The sequence below is a fragment of the Marmota monax genome, unplaced genomic scaffold, assembly GCF_021218885.2.
Source record: "Marmota monax isolate L192 unplaced genomic scaffold, Marmota_monax_Labrador192_F-V1.1 WCK01_AAM20220418_F8-fsc00030, whole genome shotgun sequence".
NCBI classification, from domain to species: Eukaryota; Metazoa; Chordata; class Mammalia; order Rodentia; family Sciuridae; genus Marmota; species Marmota monax.
Window position 1 is genome coordinate 16686310 of NW_026691988.1, and position 27164 is coordinate 16713473.

Sequence of the window (27164 nt, forward strand, 5' to 3'; positions counted from 1 at the left end):
CTGGGGAGGCTGAGGCCACTGCCTGGGTAAGAATGGCCTGCTCAGATTGCCTTTGTCTGCCTGGTGCACTAACCTCTCAACTACTATTTGAGTATGCTTCTGTCAATACTAGCTACCTGCTTCCTGGGAGCTGTATTTCTCCTCCTCCTGGGTAAAGTTTAGTCAGGGACCATCACCCAACATAGCTCCCTTGCTCAAAGTGGGAGTAACTCTATGGTTTAATGTGCTCTTGCACTTCCTTCAGGAACCAGCTAGAAGCTAATGTTCAGCTGAGAAAATCTTCCTACTTAGCTCTTCCCTCATGTGCTTCCCTGCTTCTCTTGATGCTCTTCTCCCAATAAATTACTTGAATAACAATCTTCATCTCAGGTTCTGTTTTTAGAAAACATACTAAGACATGGTTTAAAGAGGCAGAGGTTGAAGCAGATAAAAGAGAATGAATTAGGAGTGTTTCAGAGATAGGATCTTGGATGTGAGAAAAATACAGAAATTAAAACAGCTCTACATTTTATTATCTAGTAATTTGGTGGGCAAAGACACTACTTACTAATAGGAGCTGTCTAAAAGGAGCATATTTGCAAGGTGGAGAATAAAAAATTTACTTCAGATATGTTGTTTGAAATGTCTATGAATGGCTACAAGAGGCTGGCAAATGAACAGTCTAGTCTTGCTCTGGGGGACAATTTAGTCTGAAGTTCTATATATATAGGACTCGACAGTGGATTTGACTGAGTGGGAGTACCTGGGATGAGAGTACAGAAGAAGAGAGAAGTTTCCCCAGGATTGGATCCTTGCATGACAAGGTTGAGTAGATGAGGAAAATCAAGCAAATGCACTCAAAAGTGGTCAGTGAGTGGTGAGGAAACCAGGCAAACATTGGTCTCTTTAACCAAGAGAATAAATTGTTTCAAGAGCGGGTGATCCTGAATGCACCTGAGTGGTTGAGGACAGTGTAGACAGAACAAATCAGGAGAGATGACAACAGGAAGCTTTTCAGTAGCCCTGGTAACAGATTTTAACAAGAGAAGATTCTGGGATGATTGTTGTACATATGTCTAAACTCTTAAGATTATACATCAAATGCATGTAAAATTTTGTATGTCAATTATATCTCAGTTAAGAAAATACAGAAAATGAGAGTATGGGAGATACAGAAGCAAATACACTGGCCGTGGCAAATATGGCAGCAGAGTAAGTACTAATGTAAGTGGAACATCGACTCCAGGGATTTTTTTTTTTTAAATTGACACTAGTAGGTGGAAGAAAGTGATTCTCCAAGAGAGAGGGAACAATTGCAGGAAAAAAACCCTTGAATAGATGAAAAGTGATGGGAGCAAGTATCTTTGAGCATGGGTTAACTCTTATCCTCAAGCACTTCAAATGTATACCATGAAGAATGCCGGAGAATATAAGAAGAAAAGTGCATAGATGTTGTAGGAAATGGCTGGATTTTGTCTCACTGTTTCCGTGTTCTTATTGGAATATGAAATGAGGATCGCAGCTGAGGTGGGATTGCAATGGACTCTACTATAGTTTAAAGATTTTTTTAATATTTATTTTTTAGTTGTAGTTGGACACAATACATGTGCCAGGCGAGCACTCAACCACTGAGCCACAGCCCCAGCCCTACTGTAAAGATTTAAAGAGAGGAGAGTAAGGACAAAATAGTCATATTAGAAACTAAGAAAATTTATTTATAGGGGTGGTGTTGTATAATTTTTCTGTACTATGGAGAACCACTTTGGGAATGTGTGCTCAGTAATTTTAAATAAAACCAGTTAATAGGTTGTGAGCTTATTCCAGCTGTGTTTAAGTGATCAGGTACAGCTGTAGACAGGTGGCTGGCTGGAGTCCATTAGCCTTAGGGTTTCATCAGGAAAATACAACAGAGCTAAGAATTTGAAAGAAAGTGATGATGAAGAAAGGCTACAAGGTTGAAGCCAGCCTAAGAGAGGGCATGGAAGGAAAAAAATAGGTTCATGGATTTCAAGTTTTTATGAGGTTGAAAAAATTGCTGTGGTAGGTGTAGTGGAATATATGAGCTTGAATGATAAGAGGACATAAACAGAGACTGGGATGTTTGATATCCACATTTAGAGATATTATAGACATCTGTCATAACAAGGTCAGAAGTGTGGCCATGGAAGTAGGTGAGTTACAGAAAATATCAATGAGGGACTGTGAGGATATGTTAGTAAGTACATCATCCACACAGGTATCAGTGTCCCCAAACCTAGAAGAGTGGAGGTGCTATAGAAGCCCCTAAGGTGAAGGTTATATCATCAGTGACGCAGAGGAAGGGAAAAATGGTGAAGTGTGATATTTATTTTACTTCACTGATTAAAGTAATTTTATCATGAGAATGATATAACATAAAAATCTCCCATCCTTCCATCATTTCAGCAGAGGGTGGTGGATGTTGACTAAACCCAGCAACTGTTTCTTGTCTACTTACCTCCGGCCAGGCCAGGTGTTCCATTTGCTTTGAGAGCTCACTCTTCATGGAAAGGCTGAGTGTCTACCGCTTAACCTGGCGGCCAGCTGAAGCCAGTTGACCTGCCTACCCCAATGTGCTGCTGTCTCCCACACAGTTAAAGTCCGGGACAAACACAATTAATCATGACTGTAAAATAGAGCAGCAGTCCTTTATTTCACAAAACTTGTTTCATCGTGGATGCCTAGCTCACGTAATTTCTCATCATATTCATAGAGTTGATTGGTCACATTTGATTATTCCTTTTGATCTGCCCAGATCTTCCTTCAGTTTCAGTCATATTTGAATTCATTTAGCAAGTCTACCCTCTCCCTTCCCAGCAACTAAGGAGTCCTTATTGCAGTTTGCAAGTGCTGTTTCTGTCACGGTAGTCTTGAACATCTATCTGCTGATTGTTTTTGGACAGGGAATTACGGGGAGAGTGGAATGGATGCTTTCAAAGAGTTGGCTGCCCAGGAAGGCCTCTGCATCGCCCATTCAGACAAAATCTACAGCAATGCTGGCGAGAAGAGCTTTGACCGACTCTTGCGCAAGCTCCGAGAGCGGCTTCCCAAAGCCAGAGTGGTGGTGTGCTTCTGCGAGGGCATGACTGTGCGAGGACTCCTAAGTGCCATGCGGCGCCTCGGTGTTGTGGGCGAGTTCTCACTTATTGGGAGGTAAGTCTGCCTCTCTCTCTCTCTCTCTCTCTCTCCCTCTCTCTCTCTCTCTCTCTCACACACACACACACACACACACACACACACACTTTGGCACATGTATGATTGCTTTCTATTGAAATTTCTGATTCCAAAACAGGTAAGGTGTGCAGGGCTAACCTGAACACCTGTTTGGGGTCTCATTGAGAGTAGGGCTACTGGCATCTGTCTTCCTGAGAGACAAGAGCAGCACAATAAATAACAAGCTGATGAGATTCTTTAAGAAAAAATATGGGAAGTTGTTTGCTGGAATTGTCTCGTCCTGTGGAATCCTTCTTTTTCATTTACTTCCTCCACCTCCCAACCAATGGCTTATGTCTTCATACTTTCTAAGCATAGGCATCTTACTGGGATACTGGTGGGAGGAGGGCAGCAGTGAAAATAGAAAATGCATATTAAGATTTGAAATTTAACTAAGTGAAGACATGAAGCTGAACTTTGGAACTTGATAATATAATCCATCACATTTATGAAGTAGCTAATTGTGATGTTTTTGGCATGTGATGTCTGGAATTGCATGGTAGGTTACTAAGTCTCTGCTCTCTTGCTAGATTATATGTCTTATGTAGAGATAGGTTTCAGTACCATTATATTTTTCATAGTGTTTTTGACCTATCAGGTATCTTGTTTATTTTGCCATCTTCTAATATTACATAAAAGAATACTCAAGTTTTTCAAGGAACCCACTGACTCCACCTGAATGAAAGGCTCCACTGATCCTCAACACTTCCACAGTCATCTGCCTGATCTCAGTGCCCCCTCTTATCTCCTCTACTGGCTAGAATACAATCATGTTGCACCTCCTGAAGAACCTCAGCTACCATCAACTTCTCTTGGAAGCTGGGTAGGAGTTGTGAGCATGTTCTCAATGGACTTTCCTCTTCTGTCCTGAGCTTGTGGTAATGACTATGATGGTAGTAAGACCAAACTTATCACCATCTGGGATTAGAGGCATGTGACATTTCAGAGGCTTTAGAGAAGGAGGTAGGGTACAAATACAAACACAGGAACAAAGAAACAAGGAGATGCTCTCCAAGAATGAAGAGGTGTTGAGGCAAGGTCAAACTAGAATTCAAGGTTAAGAAAATGTTGAATTTGAATAAGATTGGCACACTAGCACTAAGATTCAATTTGGCTTCTTCTACATGAAGCAGTTGTGTGAAGCCCCTGCAAATGGTCATAAGAGAGCAGGTCCTTTAAGAAGAAGTACATAAAGAAGGAGTAATACTTCTTTTAGGAGCGAAAAGAATGTAAGCAGCATTGTTGAAGTGTTACTCGGAATAGTGTTCTTAATATATGCGCTAGGACAGATGGTGCACAGATATTCAGTCCTTTCCATTGCTTTTGTAAAATGACTGCTTTTATGAAATGTGCTTATTTAAAATTTTTTTCTGTTTATAATTTTTAAAACAATAGCCTCTTTTGTTGAATTTATTCTCTTTTATACCCTCAGAGGCTATCTACCTTAATTGTAGAGGTCTTGAAGAGATGTGGCAAATATATAAACTTTGGGTTATAAATAATGCTTAATTGTGAAAGATAATTATACAAAATTCTGCAGTGAGTAACTGGAGTATGAAGAATTCCTCATTATTGTTTTAAAACTTGGCAAGGATAATAATGTACTCTTAAGCCCCTCTGACTCCTGTTTACCTGGCATTATAAGGCTGTTGGGTTTATGCTAGTATTTTTGAGATTCTCACATGCACTTGCTCATTGAAGAGGTCAGTCACATGGGATGCCTACTTCTGCTCCTCTTCTTGCCTGTCCCACCTCTGCTAGAATCTACCAACAAGTCTTAAGGAACTATTGTCATAGTGAACATGTGAGCTTTCAAGAACACTGTTCCCTGTACCCATGGTTACTGCCATCAATGTCTAGATTTCTTGATGCGTCAAAGCCATACCACACTCTACCACAGTGAGGGCAAGTGTCTATCTTTCTAGGCCATTTTCCATGAGAATCTATCAAAATGTGCTGTATCTCCCCCCCCCCCCCACCATATCTTAGAGGACTTTGAAGAGAACACCCTTTTACATTTTTTTTAAATCAGTTCTCTCTCCCTTCTCTAAGCTCCAGACATGAGTTGACAGGGAGTTTAGAATTAACCTTCCCTTCAGGTGATTGATTAGCTCTTTTTGTGGGGGAGATTATCCTAAATGCTGCTCTGTCACTCATGCCAGTGGACTTGGTTCCCTTGTTTCAGTTGATATGTCCTGCATTATTCCATTTTAACTGCAAGCTGCAACCTCCAGCTACCTGAGTAATATTGTCAAATATCCCTCTCACATTTAAAAGGGATTCTCCTACCAAGAGATGAACCCCCTTAAGGTTAGGAGCCCTTTGTTTTCCTTTGTAGTGCATAGTATGGTTCTGGTTGCTGCCAGATTCACAGAGAGTAATGTGTAGGTGGTGATGGAACTCTGTTCATACAGGTGAAGATTAGCAGTAAGTTCTGGTGTAGATTGCAATATATATGTGTATCTCTATCTCTGTCTATCTATCTCTATCATCTATCTATTTATCTATATGAAATTTATCCTAGGAATGCTTTAAAATTGAGTCACATCCCTAATACTTTTCTATTTTTTGAGACATGGTCTGATTAAGCTGCTTAGGGCCTCACTAAGTTTCTGAGGCTGGCCTTGAACTTGTAATCCTCCTGCCTCAGACTCCCAAGTTCTCAATAAATCCAATATTAGGTTAATAAAATCCACACAAGTTGAAAATGCATTGAATGTATCTAATCTGCCAAACACTATAGCAGGAAAGAGTGCTATAGATTAGGGTTGGTTGTTTACCTTTGGTACCCTGCTGCTGACTGGGAGCTGGGCTCATGCCAACGCCCAGCATCACAAGAGAGTTATTGTCCCATACAAAGCCAGCCTGAGAAGAGATCAAAATACTACTGAATGTGTTGCTTTTTTACCATCATAAAATCATAAGTTGGTTGAGCCATTGTAAATTGGGGACTATTCCTAGTAGACTAGTAAACAACAATGGTAGAAAAACAGAATTTTAACAAAGGAAGTTCTCAGATATGATGAAACATTCTCTATTTAATGAATATTTATGATATTAGCTATAATGATATAGCGATACAGCTGCTGCAGACATCTGTTTGGGACTCGCTGTATGACAGGCACTATGCTAAACATTTAGTGTATAATAACTCACAAAATTGACACAAACATGTGATGAAATAGGTACTAGTACCATTCTCATTTTGATGTATGAAGAAGTTAAGAAACTTGTCAGAGTGCTGCAGAGCCAGAGTTGGGATTTGAACCTCAGCACTGAGACTTCAGAATCTGTGCTGCTAATTAGTAAGTTTTACTGCATGTCAAACTGCTAATGTTTTGTTAAGAGACATTGGCATTAACATTAGTTTCCTTTCAATGTGCTCTTCCTTCCAGAGATTTATTTCATTGTTTAGATTCACTTTTTTGGGGGAAAGTTAACTGAACTATCTATATCCCATGAGAAATTTATTTTCCATTTCCAATTATTTTCTATTTTTTTGAATCCATTTTATTTCTCTTCTGGTATTAAATATTTTAGATGATGGTTTCATAAAGGTGACATTTAATTTAATCTTTTAAAAGCTTTTTTTTTCTATCTTAACCTGAGACTCCACAATAGCTTTCTTTTTGTACACCATCCTTTATCTATGGAACTGCACTTATGTAGAAGCCAATTTGGAATAAATGAATGGTAGTTCTCTGAAATTCTAAATTATAATTATTACAATTCTAATGGGGAACCGATGGATCCATTCTAATTCTTATATTCTTTTACTTGAAGAAAGTAAAAAAAATAATTTATGTGCATGAACACATAATTATAGCTCCTATTTGTTAAGGATTTGGTATGTACCAGGCTTTTAATCTGTGAAATCTGCATTCCTAAAAACCCTAAAAGGTTAGTTTAAAAGGTAGAAAAGTTAAACTATTACCCATAATTCTTAAATTTAATAAGTGGTAGAGATAAGACTAAAACTTACTATGACTCCATATCACCACATAGGTTATTAAGTAGTGAATTGCAACCTCCTCAAAATTTGGAAGCAGGTTTCATATAAAGATGTTTTCCAACTTAACTATGGTTCAACTTAGGATTTTTCAGAATCACAGTTCTGTGAAAGTGATACACAATCAGTGGCAACCATAATTTGAATTTTGAATTTTGATCTTTTCTTGGGCAAATAATGTGCAATCCAGTTTTCTTTCATAATGCAGAGCCACAGCTCCCAGACAGTCATGAGATCACGAAAGCAAACAACTGAGGTTTTACAAAGCACATTGTTGCTGAACTTTGACATTGAGTAGGTTAGGTATTACTATAGTTTGGATCTTAAATGTTCCCCCAAATGTTCATGCATTAAAGGATTGGTCCCCAGGGCAGTACTATCAGGAGTTGGTGGAACCTTTGAGAAGTAGGGCCTGTGGGTGGTCCTTAGGTCATGGCAGGTATGGTCCCTACGAGGACTGTGCAACTCTGAAATCTTCCTCATTGCCTTTTGCTTCCTGGTGAGGTGAGTGGTTTTGCTATGACATGCTCTCTGCTCCCACCATGATGTACTGCCTTGCCATAGGCACAAATCAATTAGACCAACTAGAACCTCCAAAACTGAGACTCAGACTAACTCTTTTCTCTTTATAAGTTGATTAATTGAGGGATTTCATTATGATGACTGAAAGCTAACACAGGCATATTAAACTCATTTATAACTGAACAATGTTTTCAACTTAATAATGAGTTTATCAGGACATAACCCAATGGGAAGATAAAGAGCTTCTGTGGTTATTCACTTCCTCATTGTACCTAGAATGTTCTTGGCATTGTAACTATCCATTGATTATGTCAGAAAGCTTGGAGAATGACAGAGCAGGTGGCCTCATGTATGATCACCAATTTCCCTTTTATATATCACTTAGTTTGGTAAGGTTTGATGCTCTTCAATCAGCTTCTGATTCTAGAATTTATCTCTAAAATTGGAACTTATATGCACCTACCTTTTAAGTTGTATTTCCTTGTCACAAAATGCTTGCTTGCCTGGGAAATCATAGCTGAGCTTCATTAGTAGGTTCCTTGTGGGGATGTCAGACCTCTAAAGACATGCTCCTGAGGATAAGAAAGAACCCCTTGGTTTTAGTTCTGTGCATAGTGTTGGCACCCTGCACCTTTGCCCTGGGTTTCTCTTGGGAAGACCTTACAATGAATTTATATTCTAACTTGTTAGGGATCTCTGATTATCCAAATTATATTAGGTATAGAATGTTTATTTATATATTTGTTAATCCCTTTTGTTGGATTATGACTACATCTAATTTCTCTACTATCCAAAATAAACATTCAATGAAAACAATGAAGTTAATAACTTTCTGTTTCATCCTTTCTCTCTCTCTAGCATATCCTGGCCAATGAAATGATAAGTATATGGTTCTTCCATTTCAAAAATTTTGTCTATTGTCTCTCCCATTCTTTGATTTCCTCACCTACGAGACCGGCTTCCCATCATCTATTACCACAGAGAAATACCAAAGCCTGCCTTTTATCTAAAATTTGATCCAAGAAAATACAAACAGCATGCTTTGGAATTGAATACACAACAAACACATTAGACACAAATTTAAAAAAATTGGAATGGAGAAATTGCTTTATTTGGAAAGAAGTCTATAGTTTGATTTTAAAACCACTGAAAATCTTGCTTTTCACTATATCTTTTTTTTTTTTTAATTTTTTTTCTTTCATAACCTAAACACAAATTTGGAAAAGTGACCTCTATACCCTTGAAATACAAAATGATATTCCATGGTATTATGTTTCCATAAAAATTTTTAAATGAAAAATGAATTACTTCAGATTTCATTTTTCCATTATAGGAAAAATCAAAAGTTTTCAACCTTTAGGCAAAATTGCAGAGGTTAAGAGCTTTAAAATAAATGTGGAATTTCAATGAAGCATGACATCCTCAAATATGGATTATAATCAAGAGGCCAGAAAGACCCTTGAGAATTTTCTGATGTGTAATCGTTATGGCTTACAGATATATAACCTGACCTCCTCTCTGCTACCAAGGGTGGAAAATGATCACAAATCTTTAATAGTTTGCTCTTTCCTTGAAAGACTCCTGCTTAAAGGCAGATTAATGAATGTTCTGTGGAAGATTACTCTTCCAGAAAAAGACTCTGTGAAACATGTACTAGGATTGGAGAGGTAATTTAGTTTGGAGTATCCTGCAGAATCAACATTATTTGTAGGAAATTGACTTATATTTTGATCATAGATCTCAGACACAGAAATACTCAGGATTTCTACAATAATTGGAGAGACTGGTTTTCAGTATAATTTGTAATTATTTGTAACCCTTTCTTTATGTGAATACCTATTCCCATGTTTCAGACAATAGACACCTGAAGACAGAAAGGCTCCCTTCCCTTAGTCTCTGCTTTGATGTAAGGGTCTTACAAAAGCTGAAGGAGAGGATTTTAGATGCCTTCCATATCTAGGGGGCACTGCTTTATTTGAGTGGATTTAAAATAGTAGAGGATAGGAAAGGCAGCAGAATACAACAGACACTAGTATAGCGATATGTAAAACAGTGGATGTGTAACCGATGTGATGCTGCAATCTGTATCCGGGGTAAAAATGGGAGTTCATAACCCACTTGAATCAAAGGGTGAAATATGATTTGTCAAGAACTATGTAATGTTTTGAACAACCAACAATAAAAATTAAAGAAAAAAAAACACTGTTAAAAAAAAGGAAGTCATTTTAAGAGTTCATTTTGTCCTGGAGGCTAGTCAGAAACAACAAGAGAATTTATCTTAATACCTTTCTGTTATCCCCTTGACAGTCACTTCCCTTACTGGTCACACATGACAATCAGCAGGGATGCTTGAAAATAAGACCCTGGACCTCACCTCAAACCCTCAAGTCAAATTTATTGGTGGTGACTTGGATCATTTTTTAAATATATAACATCAGGATTCATTTTGACATAATTATGAAAGCATAGAATATAATTTGCTATAATTCAGTCCCCAGTACTTTCCCTCCCCTCTTTCCTGGTTTCCTTCCCTCTACTCTATTGATCTTTCTGTTACTTGCCTTTTTCTTTTCTGTTTTCAGTTGGTGTCTTGTGGATATATATGATGGTGATATTCACTGTGGTATATTCATATACGTACACAGGAAAGTTAGGTCAGATTCATTACACTGTTCTTCCCTTCTTTCTCCCCCTCAATCCCCTGAACTTTCTTCAGTTTTGATGGAATTCCCTTCCTCTTTTCTCTCTCTCTCTCTCTCTCTCTCTCTCTCTCTCTCTCTCTCTCTCTCTCTCTCTCTCTCTCTCTCCCTCTCAGCACCCTTATTTTGGATTATGAGAGAAAATATTCGACTTTTGACTTTCTGAGTCTGGCTTATTTCACTTAGCATGATGTTCTCCAGTTCCATTCATTTATTAGCAAATGACATTTTTTTTGTGTGTGGTGAATAAGACTTCAGAGACATTATCCTATGATGCTGAGATCAGTGTTTTGTACTAGGCAGGACTTGCTTATAGGATATTTGAACAGGAAGACAAAAATGAATTTTAACTCCACTGCCTGTCCTTCCTTCATTTTAGCTATTTTTTTGTTTCTTGAAATTTATTTATCTTTAGGATTTTTGTTTTAAAGTACAGATATTTTTGAGAGTAATAAAAATAATAGTAACAATAAACACTATTTGCAGCTCTGATTATACCCTGTATTTCTGTCTTCTGCTGTCCAATATGGTCAACCCGATTTGCCCCCTGAAAACAGAGTCATGTTACAGTTTTCAGACTAATCAAGATGCATTTAAGCATGTGGTAGGGTTAGCTTTGGTCATCTCTAATTCCTAGGGTTTCCTGATCATAAATTGAGATATCATAATAATCTCTCTTGCTATTTATCAGAATTGGAGTCCAAAGGATGACTTGCTCCTAAAGTTGTTCCCTATTATAGCTGCTTGTCTACCTATCATAAAACTGGGAAGGTTTTAAAAATCTTTAGTTTCTTGGCTTCACCTCCGTCAGATACTTATATAATGTGATTGGAGAGGAACTAAAGACTTTATATGTACTTTTCAAATCAGTTTTATTGATATTCACCATTTTTAAGTGTATTCTTCTCTGAGTTTTTCCAGCTTTATGTAGTGATATAAGTACCCCAACGATCATGAGATGGAGCATTGCATCTCTGCAAAACATTCTCTAGTGCTGCTTGTCAGTCTTTCCTCCCAAGTCCCTGGAAAGATGAAACAGCTGATCTGCTCTCTGTCATTACACTTTTGCCTGTTCTAGAATTTCATGTAGAGGGAGTCATGAAGAATACAATGTTTTGTGCATGATTTTTTTCAATTGGAAAAATGCTTTGGAGACTCACACGGTTAGGGGTATTGCTAGTTTCCTCCTTATTATGGGGTAGTATTCTAGTGGTGTGGATGTGCCTGATTTGCTTATTCATTCACCTGTTGATGGTCATTTAGGTTGTTTCCAGTTTGACTATTCTGAGTATGCCCCTATGAACATTCATGTACAAGTCTTGTGTGGATTTATATTTTCTATTCTCTTTAGGACATATATAGATGTGAGATTATGGGTCATAAATGTTTAACTTTATAAGTGACTGTATAACAAACTGCCTAAGTGTTTTCCAAAGTGTCTGTACAATTTTGCAGTTCCATCAGCAATGTATGAGAGTTCTAAATCCTCCACATCTTCACCAAAATAGTATTGTCAGTCTTTTTTACTTTTAGCTGTTCTAGTGGGTGTATAGTGGCAACTCTTTGTGGTTTTAATTTGCATTTTCCTAATGACTAATAGTGTTGAATACTTTTATGTACTTATTTGCCATTTTAATATCTTTTTTGGTGAAGTATCTTGTAACATTTATGTTCATTTTGTTATGGGTTGTTTGTCTTACTGTTGTGGAGTTGTAAAAGTTGTTTAGAATTTCTAAACAAAAATTATTTCTTACATATATCTACAGCAAGTATTTTCTCTCTGTATGCTTCTGAAATTTTAATTTTATATTAATGTCTCTGGAAGAAGATGAAGTCTTTCTAATTTTGACAAAGTATAGCTGTCAAATTCTTCTTCTATGGTTTATGTATGTGACTCCAAGGTCAAAAAATTTCTAGAAGTTTTAGAATCTTCACCCTTTTATTGAATATAATAGTCATTTGAACTTAGTTTTTGTATACGTTGAGATAAGAGGGAGTTATTTTTTTCTTAAGTATCTAATTGTTCTAGAACATTTCATTGGAAGGACTGTTATTTCTCTATGGAAGTAACTTGTTATTTTGCTGAAAACAATTGAAAATTATATATCTACATAGTCCATTTTCCTGCTGCACAGCCTAGAGAACACTGCCAGTCATGGACAATTTGGCTCATTTCTTGGTTTTAATTTTCTGAGGAATTGTACACATATATATTTTTAAATGACAAGTGTGTGTGTGTGTTTATGTGTGTGTAATTTTCTATCCCCCTTCCTTATTTTAAATTATTATTTATTATTAAACTCTAAATAGTTTTGCTTGAATGCTTATCTGTTTAAGATGTCAAAAATGAGAAAAATACCTTCTATAATTACTGTTTTGACCTTCTTCATTTCTTTGTGGAGATCCATATTATCATCTGGATTGTTTTCTTTCTCTCTGACAAATTTTCTTTAACTTTACTTACAGGGTACTTTATTTTGTACTGAAACAAATTCTGTCTATGTTTCTGTTATTAGAAAATGTTTCCATTTTCTCTTAGTTTACAAATTTTTCCCTGCTATAGAATTCTGGGTAGATAGCTGATTTATAGTCTCAATATTTTAGAGCTACTACTCAATTATATTTTCACTTGCATAGCCTATCATGAGAAATCTGCCATGATTCTTATCTTTGTTCCTCTGACATATGTTATTGTATCTTATTGCTGTTAAGCATGTTTCTTTATCATTATTATTATTCTGTAATTTGATTATAATAAGCCTCAATCTAACTTTCCTTATATTTATGTTGTGATTTTTAAAAGGCTTTTTAGGTGAGCTTATACTTTCTTAAAAACTGAATTTGGAAAATGGTCATCATTTCCTAGAATATTATTTCTATCCTTGAAGTACTTTTCTTCCTGAAACTTCATTCATATGTGTGCTTGAAATCTTGATATTTTACATAGGGAAATTATGGGAATTTTTTTTATCTTTTTTCCTCTTTCATTTTCAACAGTTTCACTGACTGGTCATTTCTTTTTCAGTGTCTAATGCAGTCTCAATCCCATTATGTGTATCCTTTATGTTGGATGTTGTATTTTCATCTCTAAAAATTACATTTGTGGTCTTTGCTTACTTTTTTTCTTTTAATTTGGTCATGTTTTTCTCCACTTTTTATGATACTCAGGATACATTTAGAATAGCTGTTTAAATGTCCTTGTCTATCTTACCACAATAGCCTTTCCATTGCAGTTTTTGAAAACATGAGCTATTCCCAGTTTTGTCTAAGTTCCAAGATTTGTTTGGTCTATATTTTCTATTGAGTTTTTCTCCAGCATTGGGTAGCTTCTTTTTTATATTTTTTCTTTTTCTTTTTTGTCCTGGAGATTGAACCCAGGGGAGCTTCAACACTGAGCCACATCCCCAGCCCTTTTTATTTTTTCATTTTGGGACAGGTTCTTGTTAAGTTGCTTAGGCTTTGCTGAGTTTCTGAGGCTGGCTTTGAACTTGTGATCCTCCTGTCTCAGCCTCCTGAGCACCTGGGATTACAGGCATGTGCCACTGTGCTCAGTGGTAGTTTCTTTCCACATCTGTGCACATCACAAGTTAGGGAAAGACCTGAGATCTTTCTTTTTATTAGTACATTATGGTTATACATAATAGTGGTGTTCATTTTGACATAATCATACAAGCATGAAATATAATTTGTTCCACTTCAGTCCCGAATACTTCCCCTTTCTTTTCCCTCTTCCTTCCTCTTATCTACTGGTTTTTCTTCTATTCATTTATAGTTTTCTTTTAATTAGTGCTCTATAGATACAAATAAAGGTGAAAATCACTGTGGTACAATCATACATGTACATAGCATAGTTTGTCAATTTCATTTCACCATTCTTCTTTTCTCATCTGTCATTCCTTTCCCTCAATTTGGATTTTCCCTCCCCTATTATTATTTTTTTCTTCTTATTTTGGTTTAGCTTCCACATGTAAGTGAAAGGCTCTGACCCTTGGCCGACTGAACCTGGCTTATTTCACTTAGCATAATGTTCTCTCGTTCTATCCATTTACCCTCAAGTGCCATAATTTCATTTTACATGAGGGCTGAGTAAATCTTCATTGTATAATATATCACATCTTTATCCATTCATCTGTTGGCAGGCACCTGGGCTGGTTGCATAACTAAACTGTTATGAGTTATGCTGCTATGAGCATTGATTTAGCTATATCACTGTAGTATAGTGATATTAATTCTTTTGGATAAATACTGAGGAGTGGGATAACTAGGTCATATAGTGGTTCCCTTTCTAGTTTTTAGAGGACTCTCTATACTACTATCTGGAGTTGTACTAATTTTCAGTCCCAGCAACAAAGTATGAGTGCACCTTTCCCCCATTAACTTTGCCAGAATTTGTTAATGTTTGTGTTATTAATAATTACCCTTCTGAGTAGTTTGAGATGAAATTTCAATGTGCTTTTGATTTACATTTCCCTGATTGCTAGGGAAGTTGATGATTTCTCATATATTTGTGGACAATGTGTATTTCTTCTTCTGAGAAATATCTGTTTAGTTGTTTTGCCCATTTAGTAATTGGGTTTTCTTCTTTTTGGTGTTCAGTTTTTGTGTTCTTTATATATTCTGGATGTAAATTCCCTGTTGGAGGAGCAGCTGGTAAAGATGTTCTCCCATTATGTAGGCTCTTTCTTCACATTCTTAATCATTCATTTTGCTGTGCAGAAACATTAATTTCATGCTGTGTATTGATTCTTGGGTTTATTTCTTATGCTTTAGGAGCCTTGTTAAGGAAGTTGGTGCTTGTGCCAATATGTCTGAATGCTGACACCATGTTTTCATCTAGCAATTGCAAAATTTCTGGTCTAATTCCTAGAACTTTGATCCACTTCAAGTTGACTTTTAAGCAGGGCAAAAGATAAGTATCTAATTTTATTCTTCTACACATAAATATCTAGTTTTTCTAGCAGCATTTGTTAAAAAGGCTATTTTCTACCAACATATGTTTTTGTCATCAATGTCAAGTTTCAGATGTCTATATTCTTGTGGACTTGTCAGTCTTCTATTCCATTGGTCTTCATGTCTATTTTGGTACCAGTACCATGCTGCTTTTGTTACTGTAGCTCTGTAGTGTAAGTTGAAGCTCAGTTTTTTGATGCCTTCAGCATCACTCTTCTTGCTCAGAATTACTTTGGCTATTCTGGGTCTCTTATTCTTCCAAATTAATTTTAGGACTATTTTTTTTCCAGTTTTGGGAAGAATGTCATTGGTATTTTGAGGGGGATTGAACTGAATCTCTACAACACTTTTGGTAAGATGGCTACTTTGACAATATTAATTATGCTTATACAAAAACATGTTAGGTCTTTCCATCATCTAAGATCTTCAATTTCTTTCTTCAGTGTTCTATAGTTTTCATTGTAGAAGTCTTTCACCTCCTTGGTTGGATTAATTTCCAAGTATTTTATTTTAGTTCTTGAGGTTTTTCTCATGGAATATTTTCATGATTCATTTTTATAGCAGAAATATATAGTTGGAATATATAATATATATAATATAAAATATATAGTTGGAATATAAAAAAGCAATTGATTTATGTGTATTGATCCTGTATCCTGATACTTTGTTAATTTTTTTGGTCAGCTCTAGAAACCATCTGTTGCAGTTTTTTGGGATCTTCTCAACATGAGATCATGTCTTCGGCAAACAGATATACTTTACCTTCTTATTTTCCTATTTGTATCTCTTTAATATTGTTCTCTGGACTGATTGCTCCAACTAGAGTTTCAAGACCTGTGTTGAATAAGATGGGTAAGAGTTGACATCCTTGTCTTGTTCTTGATTTTAGAAGGAAATACTTCAAGATTTTCTTTACTCAGTATGATGTTGGCCTTGGTTTTGTCACACATCGCCTTTGCATTGTTGGGGTAAGTTCCTTCTATCCCTAGTTTCTCCAGCATTTTTCACTTGTATGGGTGCTAGATTTTTTAAAATATTTTTTAGTTGCAGTTGGACATAATACCTTTATTTTATTTTTTTATTTTTATGTGGTGCTGAGGATCGAATCCAGGGCCTCACATGTGATAGGTGGGTGCTCCACCACTGAGCCACAACCCCAGCCCCTTGGTGTTAGATTTTGTTGAATGTTTTTTTCTACATCTATTGAGATGATAAGTGTTTCTTATTCTCAACTCTATTTATGTTGTGAATTACACTTCTTGAATTGTATATGTTGAACTAATCTTGCATCCCTGAGATGAAACCCACTTAATCATGGTATACTATCTTCTTCATATGTTTTTGAATATGTTTTGCCAATATTTTATTAAGGATTTTTCAATCTATGTTTATCAGGGATATTGGCCTGAAGTTTTCTTTCCTTAATATACCTTTGTCTGGCTTTGGTGTCAGAGTGGTACTGGCTTCATAGAATGAATTTGGCAGTGTTCCTTCTTTTTAAATTTCATGGAATAATTTGAGAAGAATTGGCATTGATTCTTCTTTAAATATATGGTAGAACTCACTTGATAATCCATCTGGTCCTAGGCTTTTCTTTGTTGAAGACTTTTAATTGCTGCTTCAACTGTTGCTTGATATTGGTCTGCTTCAGTTTTCTACTTCATCATGGTTCAGTTCAGATTGGTCATATGTGTCTAGAAATTTGTCAGATCTTCTAGATTTCCTAGTTTATTGGTATATAAATTTTGAAAATAGTTTCTAATGATTCTCTGGAGTTTTGAAGTGTCTGTGGTGACATCTCCTTTCTCATCTCTAATTTTGTTGATTGGGGTTTCTCTCCTTTTTGGTTAGGTTGGCTAAAGATTTAACAATCTTGTATATGTTTTAAAAGAACCAACTCTTCATCCCAAATCTGCCCACACCAATCTGTGCGGGACCCAGGCCCACAGTAGGCCCAGGTCCATCCTGCCACCTGCAGACACCTGCCGGAGCTCAGGCTCCAGCACAGGAGCCCTTTTCCTGTGGCAGGAGCTCAGGCCTGGCCCAGATCCACCCACACTGGCATATGTGGGACCCAGGCCCAGGGTAAGTCCAAGTTCACCCCCCGCTGGAAGCCCAAGCCTAATCCATTTCCATTTTGGGACACTACAGACATCACCACAGCCTTCCCCACGAAGTACCCCCTACCTTTTTGACAAGAGACAGGGCCTAGAAACAGCTGCACTTCAGAGCAGGCATCCCCAAGGACAGTGTAAGGCCCACCCTTTCAGCCCCATCTCTGTAAGAGATTGCATCCATCTTGGAGCACCTCCTCTATTACCTCAAGTTACCTCGGCCATTGCTGCCACCACCTTTAGTTGCAGTAGCATTCATTGAGGGACACCAGCAGGGTCTGGAAGCCTAACATCAAGGTGAGGTACAGACAATCTGCATGGGTACTACAAGAATATAGGGAAGAAAATGTAATATCTCAGATCCACACTGCAAAAAAGGGAAGACACATAGACAACATGAAAAAACAAGGGAAGAAAGTGCCCCAAACAAACCAGGATACACAATAACAGAACCCATGGACAGTGAAGTTGATGAAATGTCAGAGAAGGAGTTCAGAAGTTTCATAATTAATTAAAGAATGACTTAAATGAGCAAATACAGGCAAAAATTGATCACTCCAATAAGGAGATATGAGAGAAAATACAGGTTGCAAAAGATTATTTCAAAAAAGAGAAAGAGATTCTGAAAAAGAAAAGTCAGAAATCCTTGAAATAAAGGAAACAATAAACCAAATAAAAACTCAATAGGAAGCATAACCAACAGACTAGATCACTTGGAAGAAAGAACATCAGATAATGAAGACAAAGTATACAATCTGGAAAATAAAGTTGACCATACAGTGAATGTGGTAAGAAACTATGAACAGAACATTCAAGAATTGTGGGACAACATCAAAAGACCAAATCTAAGTTATTGGGATACAGGAAGGAACAGAGTTTCAAACCAAAGGAATGCACAATCTCTTCAATGAGATAATATCAGAAAAGTTCCCAAGCATGAAGAATGAATTGGAAAACCAAATACAAGAGGCTAACAGGACACCAAATATACAAAATAACAACAGATCTACACCAAGGCACATTATAATGAAAATGCCTATCATACAGAATAAGGATAGAATCTTAAAAGCCGCAAGAGAGAGGAATCAGATCACATTTGGGGGAGACAAATTTGTAACTCAGCAGATTTTTCAACCCAGACACTCAAAGGCAGGAGATTGTGGAACAACATATACCAAGCTCTGAAAGAAAATAGATGCCAACCAAGAATCTTATATCCAGCAAAATTAAGCTTTAGATTGATGATGAAATAAAAACCTTCAATGATAAACAAAGTTAAAAGAATTTACATCAGGAAAGCCTGCATTACAGAACACCCTCAGCAAAATATTCCATAAAGAGGAAATAAAAAAAAAACAATGATGAAAATCAGCAGAGGGAGGTATTACACTAAAGGAAAATCTAATCAGAGGAGAAACCAAGTTAAATTAAATACCAAAAATAAACAAAAATGGCTGGGAATACAAATAACGTCTTAATAATAACCCTGAATGTTAAAGGCCTAAACTCACAATCAAAAGACGTAGACTAGCAGATTGGATAAAAAAAAGACCCAACAATATACTGCCTTCAAATGACTAGTCTCATAAGAAAAGACATCCACAGATTGAAAGTGAAAGGTTGGGAAAAATCATACCTCTCACATGGACTGTGGAAGCAAGCAAGGGTTTCCGTCCTCATATCAAATTAGACTTCAAGCTAAAGTTAATCAAAAGGGATAAAGAAGGACACTACATGATGCTCAAGGGAACCATACACCAATAAGACTTAATAATTATAAATATATATTTCCCAAACAAGAGAGCATCTACATTCATCAAACAAAATCTTCTCAAGTTAAAGAGTCAAATAGACACAACACAATAATTTTGGGTGACTTTAACACAGCTCTTTCACTAGATACATCTTCCAAACAAAAGCTAAACAAAGAAACTATAGAACTCAATAATACAATCATAACTTAGACTTAATTGACATATATAGAATATTTCATCCTTCAATGAGAGAATACACTTTCTTCTCAGCAGCACATGGATCCTTCTCTACAATAGGCCAAATATTATGTCACAAAGAAACTTTTAGCAAATATAAAAAAGTAGAGATACTACCCTGCATTCTATAAGATCATAATAGAACCATATTATAAATCAATGATAAATTAAGAAATAAAAGCTACTCCAACACCTGGAGACTAAATAATAAGATACTGAATGAATAATGGGCTATAGAAGACATCAAGGAGGAGATTAAAAAAATTTTAGAGGTAAATAAGAACACAGATACAACATCGAAATTTCTGGGACACTATGAAGGCAGTTCTAAGAGGAAAGTTTCTTCCTTAAAAGAAGAAAAAGTAAACAAATAAATGACTTAACATTACATCTCAAAGCCTTAGAAAAAGAACAAATATACAGCAAAAGCAGTAGAAGACAGGAAATAATTAAAATAGATCTGAAATGAATGAAATTGAAACAAAAGAAACAATTGAAAAAATTGAGAAAATACAAAGTTGGTTCTTTGAAATAAATAAATAAAATTGACAGGCCCATGCTAATGAAGAGAAGGAGAGAGGAAACTCAAATATGTGTTGAAAAAGGAAATATCACAACAGACACTACAGAAATACAGAAGATAATTAGAAATTATTTTGAAAACTTGTACTTCAATAAAATAGAAAATATTGAAGGCATTGACAAATTTCTAGAGTTATATGAGTTGCCCAAATTAAATCAGGATGATGTACACAATTTAAACAGATCAATTTCAAGTGACAAAATAGAAGACACCATCAGAAGCCAACCAACCAAGAAATACCCAGGACTGGATGGATACACAGCCTAGTTGTACAAGATCTTTGAAGAAGAACTAATACCAACACTCTTCAGTTTAATTCAGAAAATAGAAAAAGAGAGAGCACTTCCAAACTCATTCTATGAGGCCAATATCATCTTGATTCCAAAACCAGGCAAAGATACATCAAAAAAAGAAAACTTCAGACCAATATCTCTAATGAATGTAGATGCAAAAATTCTCAATAAAATTCTGGCAAATTGAATACAAAAACAAATCAAAAAGAGAGTGTAGCACAATCAAGTGGGGTTCATTCCAGCATTGCAAGGTTGGTTCAACATTAGGAAATCAATAAATGTAATTCATCACATCAATAGACTTAAAGATAAGAACCTTATAATCATTTCAATAGATGCAGATAAAGCACTCCACAGAATTCAGCACCCCTTCATGTTCTAGGGAAAAACTAGGGATAACAGGAACATATCTCAACATCATAAATGTTGTCTATACTAATCCCCAGGCCAACATCATTCTAAATGGAGAAAAATTGAAAGCATTCCTTCTAAAAACTGGAACAAGACAGGGATGCCCTCTTTCACCACTTTTATTTAACATAGTTCTTGAAACACTGGCCAGAACAATTAGACAGATGAAAGAAATTAAAGGAATATGTATAGGTAAAGAAGAGCTCAAATTGGTACTATTTGTCAATGATATGATTCTATACATAAAAGACCCCAAAAATTCCACCAGAAAACTTCTAGAACTAGTAAAGGAATTTAGCAAAGTAGCAGGATAAAAAATCAACACCCATAAATCAAAGGCATTTCTGTATATAAATGACAAATCCTCTGAAAGGGAAATGAGGAAAACTACCCCATTTACAATAGCATCAAAAAAAGAGTAAAAAACTTGGTAATCAACTTAAGGAAAGAGGTCAAAGACCTCTACAACAAAAACTACAGAATTCTAACGAAAGAAATTAGATAAGACTTTGGAAGATGTAAAGATCTCCCTTGTTCTTGGCTAGGCAGAATTAATATTGTCAAAATGGCCATACTACCAAAAACACTATACAGACTTAATGCAATTCCAATCAAAATCCCAATGAAATGCCTCAGAAATAGAAAAAGAAGTATTGAAATTCACCTGGAAAAAATAATAGACCCAGAATAGCTAAAGTAATCCTTAGCAAGAAGAATGAAGCAGGTGGCATCACTATACCAGACCTTAAACTATACTGCAGAGCAACAGTAACAAAAACAGTATGATATTGGCACCAAATAGACTTGTAGACCAATAGTACAGAATAGAGAGTAACCCACATAATTTTAGTTATATTTGATAAAGGCACCAAAAACATACATTGGAGAAAAGATAGCCTCTTCAACAAATGGTGCTGGCAAAATTGGAAATCCATATGCAACAAAATGAAATTAACACCCCCCCCACACACACTATGCACAAAACTCAACTCAAAGTGGATCAAAGACCTAGGAATTAAACCAGAGACACTGTGTCTATTAGAAGAAAAAGTAGGCCCAAATTTCCATCATGTCAGATTAGGCCCTAACATCCTTAATAAAACTCCTATAGCACAAGAATTCATATCAAGAATCAATAGGGGCTGGGGATGTGGCTCAAGCGGTAGCGCACTCGCCTGGCATGCGTGCCGCCCAGGTTCGATCCTCAGCACCACTTGCAAACAAAGATGTTGTGTCAAATATTTAAAAAAAGAATGAATAAATGGGATGGATTCAAACTAAAAAGCTTCTCAGAAAAAGAAACAATCAGTGAGGTGAATATAGAGCCTACTAACTGGGAACAAATTCTTACCACATGCATGTCAGATAGAGCACTAATCTCTAGAATATATAAAGAACTAAAAAAATCTTAACATCAAAAAACCAAATAACCTGATCAATTAGTGGGCCAAGGAATTGAACACTTTTCAGAAGAAGATATATATAATCAGTCAACAAATATATGAAAAAAAATGTTCAACATCTCTAGAAATTAGAGAAATGCAAATCAAAACTAAGATTTCATCTCACTCCAGTTAGAATGGCAACTATTAAGAATACAAACAACCATAAGTGTTGGCGAGGATGTGGGGGGAAAGGCATACTCATACATTGCTGGTGGGACTACAGATTTCCATATTGGTGCAGCCAATATGGAAAGCAGTATGGAGAATCCTTGGAAACTGAGAAGGGAGCCACCATTTGACCCAGCTATCCCACTCCTTGGTCTATGCCCAAAGGACTTAAAAACAGCATACTACAGGGACACAGCCACATCAATGTTTATAGCAGCACAATTCACAGTAACTAAACTGAGGAACCAATTTAGATGCCCTTCAGTAGATGAATGGATAAAGAAAATGTGGTATATATACACAATGGAGCATCAAGAGAATAAAATTATGGCATTTGCAGATAAATGGATGGAGCTGGAGAATATAATGTTAAGTGAAATTAGTCAATACCAAAAAATCAAATGCTGAATGATATCTCTGATTTAAGGATGCTAATTCATAATATGCTGTGGTGCGGTGTGGATGGCAGGATTAAATGAACTCTAGATAGGGCAAAGGGGAAAAGGTGTGGGAGGGTAAAGGAGGGGGCATAGGGGTAGGAAAGATAGTGGAGTGCTATGGTCATCATTACCGTAAGTACATGTATGAAGACACGGAGGATGTGACTCTATTTTGTGTACAACTAGAGATATGAAAAATTGTGCTCTATATGTGTAATACGATTTGTAATGCATTTTGTTGTCATATATAAAAAATCAAAATTTTTAAAAATTCAGAAAAAAAGAAAGCAAATAAGAGGTCTGTTGAAATCCACAAGCTGCTTCTGGAATGAACGATGTCCCACCTCTTATCCCTAAAAGCTAAGAAACTAAGAGCTACCACACTTAATGCAGGATATCTGTTCCTGCCACAGAACACTGTATCCTTAGCCAGAGAGAAGAGAATTGCATGTAATTCCAGGTCCATGGAAGTCCTGATCCCTGGCATCTGTAAGCACTGGTGCCCAACATGCTGATGAATTCATGGAAAACAGCCTCTCAATTCTTTAAAGTACCCTGTGTGTTTATGATCCTGTTACTAATAATGGGCCTGAAGCATCCATGTGAATTAGTATGGTTGCCACAAGAAGAAGCTTTAATAAAAGTTGACAATCTGGAAAAAAATAGAAAGAAACAACTCTTTGTTGCATTGTTCTTTTGTATTTTTATTCTCAATTTTATTAATTTTGACTATAATCTTAATTATTTCCTGTCTTCTACTAATTTTGGAATTAGTTCTTTTTCTAGGGCTTTGATGTATAGCATCAGTTGTGTGTGAGAGATCTATTTTTTAAATGAAGGAATCCTGTGCTAAAAAATTCCCTCTTAGAGTTGCCTTTGTACTGTCCCAGAGATTTCCATATGCCATATTCTATTCTCAGTTTTTTCCTAAGAACTTTTAATTTCTTCCCCAATTTCTTTTCTGTTCCATTCCTCATTCAAAATTTGTTTTTTAATCTCCAGATGTTAAAACAAATTTCTATTTTTTAAAAATCCTGATGATTTCTAATTTAATTCCATTATGACTTGATAAGATACAGGAAATTGTCTCTATTTTTTGGGGGGGGGGTATTTGCTTTGTGCCCTTAAGTATGATTTGTTTTAGATGAAATTCCATGTACTTCTGAGAAGATGAATGTTGATGTATGAAATATTTTATACATGTCTGTTAGGTGCATTTGATTACTAGTATTTTTTAGTTATCAAGAGACTTTACTTAGTTTATATCTGTATGACCTATGTGGTGGTGAGAGAGGTAGGTTGAAATCACTCAGTTTTATTCTATTTTGGTCTATTTGATTCTTTATATTGAGAATGATATGTTTTATGTACATAAGTGTACCAATGTTTGGTGCATAAATGTTTACAATCACTATATCTTGTTGATAGATCATTCCATTAACCAATATAAAGTGACCTTTGGTCTCTTGTGACTAATTCTGGATTGAAGTCTACTTTGTCTTCTTGCATTTGGTCCCCATTTGCATAATATGTCTTTTCCCATTCTTTCACCTTCATTCTGTGAGTATATTTGCCTGTAAGGTGAGTCTTTTGTAAAGAACATATGGTTAGAATTTATTTTAAAATCTATTCTGACAATCTCTCTCTTTTGTTTGGAGAGTTTAGACCATTTACTTCCAGTATTATTACTGAGAGATGATTTTTTATCTCCTGGTATTTTGATTTATTTCTAATGCTTAATTCAGGTTTTATTCTCCTTTTATTTTACTATTTTTTACTGAGATTCATCTCTATGCTGTTTCTCATTTCTATTTTTCATTTCTTCTGCATGAAATATTTGATTAGGTTTTGTAGTACACGATTAGTGGTTAGGAATTACCTTAGTTTCTGCTTATTATGTAAAGTTTTTATTTTGTGTTTAATTCTAAATGATAGTTTTGCTGGATAGTATTGGTGATTGTCACCCATTTTTCTTTCTTGGCATATATTATTCCAAACCCTTCTGGCTTTGGGGGTTTAGGTTAAGGGATCAGTTGAAACCCTTATTGGCTTATCTCTAAATATGACCTGTCATTTTTTTTTCATGCAGCTCTAGATAAAATTCTATCCTTATACTCTATATTAGGTATTTTAATTATAATGTGACTTAGATTTTTTTATCTTGCATGTTTGAGGTTCTAAACACATTTTATATTTGGCTTTCCATCTTGTTCTTAAGGTTTAGAAAAATTTCTAATACTATATTATTGAAAAGGTTGTGAATTCTTTTAGTTTGTATTTCAGTTCCTTTGCCTACACCAATGATTCTTAGATTTGGTCTCTTAATTTATCTCAGACTTCTTGAAATCTGGCCATGGTCTCTTAACATCATTTCTTTATTGTTGGCTTTATTTTCAAGGTTATATGCTTTGTCTTTGAGGCCTGAGAATCTGTCTTCAAAGTGGTCTAATCTATTGGTGATGCCTCCTATTGAATTTTTAATTTGATTTATCGAGTCTCTTATTTCCAGGAATGTAATTTTGTTCTTTTCAGAATCTCTATCTTGTTATTGAAATTATCTTTTATTTCCTGCTTTTTCTCCATATAATCATTTCTTACATCTTCTTTTAACTCATTGAACATCATAATTTTTAACTTTTTTATGGTTGGGGAAATTTGAGGCAGTAGCAAATAATGCATTTTAACATTGAACTTTTGTCAAAAGTCTTTCTCTGACATTTCCTCAACTGTGATGTCAATGGAATCAGTCACTGAAGTTTTGTGGGCTGTTTAGGGTGGCTTGTGTCTTTCCTTTTTCATACTGATTGTTAAGTCTACTCATCTACTAGAAGGATTATCACTTCTATTTTTGTGCAAGGGACTATTTAGCAAGTTTCTTTAAGTGTCCTAGGTGAAGGAAGACACTAAACCCTATTTACTACGGTCATTTTAGAGCAAAGCCTTGTATAATCAGCCTTAGGATAAACAAACACTTGTTGATATGTTCTCTGCAGTTACCCTAATCCAGGTGTAAGATTGTAGTAATGTTCTAGAATAGGTTGAGAAATTATTTATTAAAGATAGTATAATTACTCTTATATTAAAGGGAGAAAAAAAGATTGGATGAAGAAACAAAAGAAAAAAGAAGTGAATAACACAAAGCAAGGTAAAAAGAAGAAAATATGGTTGGGGAAATATGAGGCAGTAACAGGTAATACAAAAGGGAAAAGAGGGGCTAAAAAGAACAAGTGTAAATTTGAGTTAGGGAAAGAGAGAATGATTCCAATTAATGCTTTAAAACATTAGAAGAAATATAATCAAGTGGGTTGAGGGCACAATATTCAATACTAGGGGAACAGTTATTGATTCATAATGAAGAGTAATATATGTGAGATCAAAGTTGACATTAGAGCTATGTACAGTAAACCATGCCAAAGTGGAGAAATTTATTATTGAGTCTTCCTGGTTTAGATTCATCAGGATTTGGGAACTGTTATGATTTCAATTTTAGGAGTCCTCCGGAAGCTCATGTGTGAGACAATGCAAGGCTTAGAAGTGAAATGACTGGGTTATAAGAGCCTTAAACCAATCAGGGCATTAATCCCCTGAAAGGGACTGAGTGATAACTGAAGGCAGATAGGGTGTGGCTGGAGAAGGTGGGTAATTGGGGTATTTATTTTGTATTGGTGACTAGAGTGTCTCTCTTTGGTTGCTGATCACCATGTGAGCTACTTCTCTCCACCACAGTCTTCCACCATGATGTTCTGCCTCACTTCCAGCCCTGAGGAATGGAGCCAGCCTTCTGTGGATTGAGACCTCTGAAATCATGAGCCCCCAAATAAACTTCTCCTCCTCCAAAACTGTTCTTGTCAGGTTTTTAATCACAGCAGCAAAAAAAACCCTGACTAAATCACTCTTAAGCTTTGGATTCTCCTAGAGGTTCTGGGACACAGGAGCTATTTTCCTGTTGTTGTGGATTTCTCACTAGTGGTTCTTGTTTGTCAGCCCAGGGGCATGAGCCTGCATGCTTGAAGGGTGCTGTGTTGTGTCTGCTGGTTTGTTTTTATGTGCTGCATAGCACAGGATGCAGGACTCAGGACTGACAGCTTCAGGATGCTATGCATCTGCTCCCTGCCCCAGGGTCTTTTTTAAAGTGGCATAGAGCCTGGTGACTGTCTATGAGTGTGGGTCCTGTGGTTGTGGGCTATCTGTGGGCGGTCTTTGGCGCAGAAGCCTCCTCCCTGGCTGATGTGGATAATCTGGATACAGTCCCTGTGACTGAGATAGAAAGTCTGTTGGCCCACTCCAATTTGCTGGGAATTTGGGGGGGTAGTGCTAAGACTTGATGGT

General features: G+C 36.1%; 1 protein-coding gene across 3 annotated transcripts in view; it reads left to right on the forward strand.

The window, feature by feature from the left end:
* The window catches only part of Grm1 (glutamate metabotropic receptor 1), a 386960-nt gene that overhangs the window by 107135 nt on the left and 252661 nt on the right, over positions 1-27164 (forward strand). For all 3 annotated transcript variants that reach the window (XM_058581872.1, XM_046448775.2, XM_046448784.2), the window contains one exon: positions 2901-3150. In XM_058581872.1, the coding sequence (XP_058437855.1) occupies positions 2901-3150 (250 nt within the window). The remainder of the gene's footprint in view (positions 1-2900; positions 3151-27164) is intronic.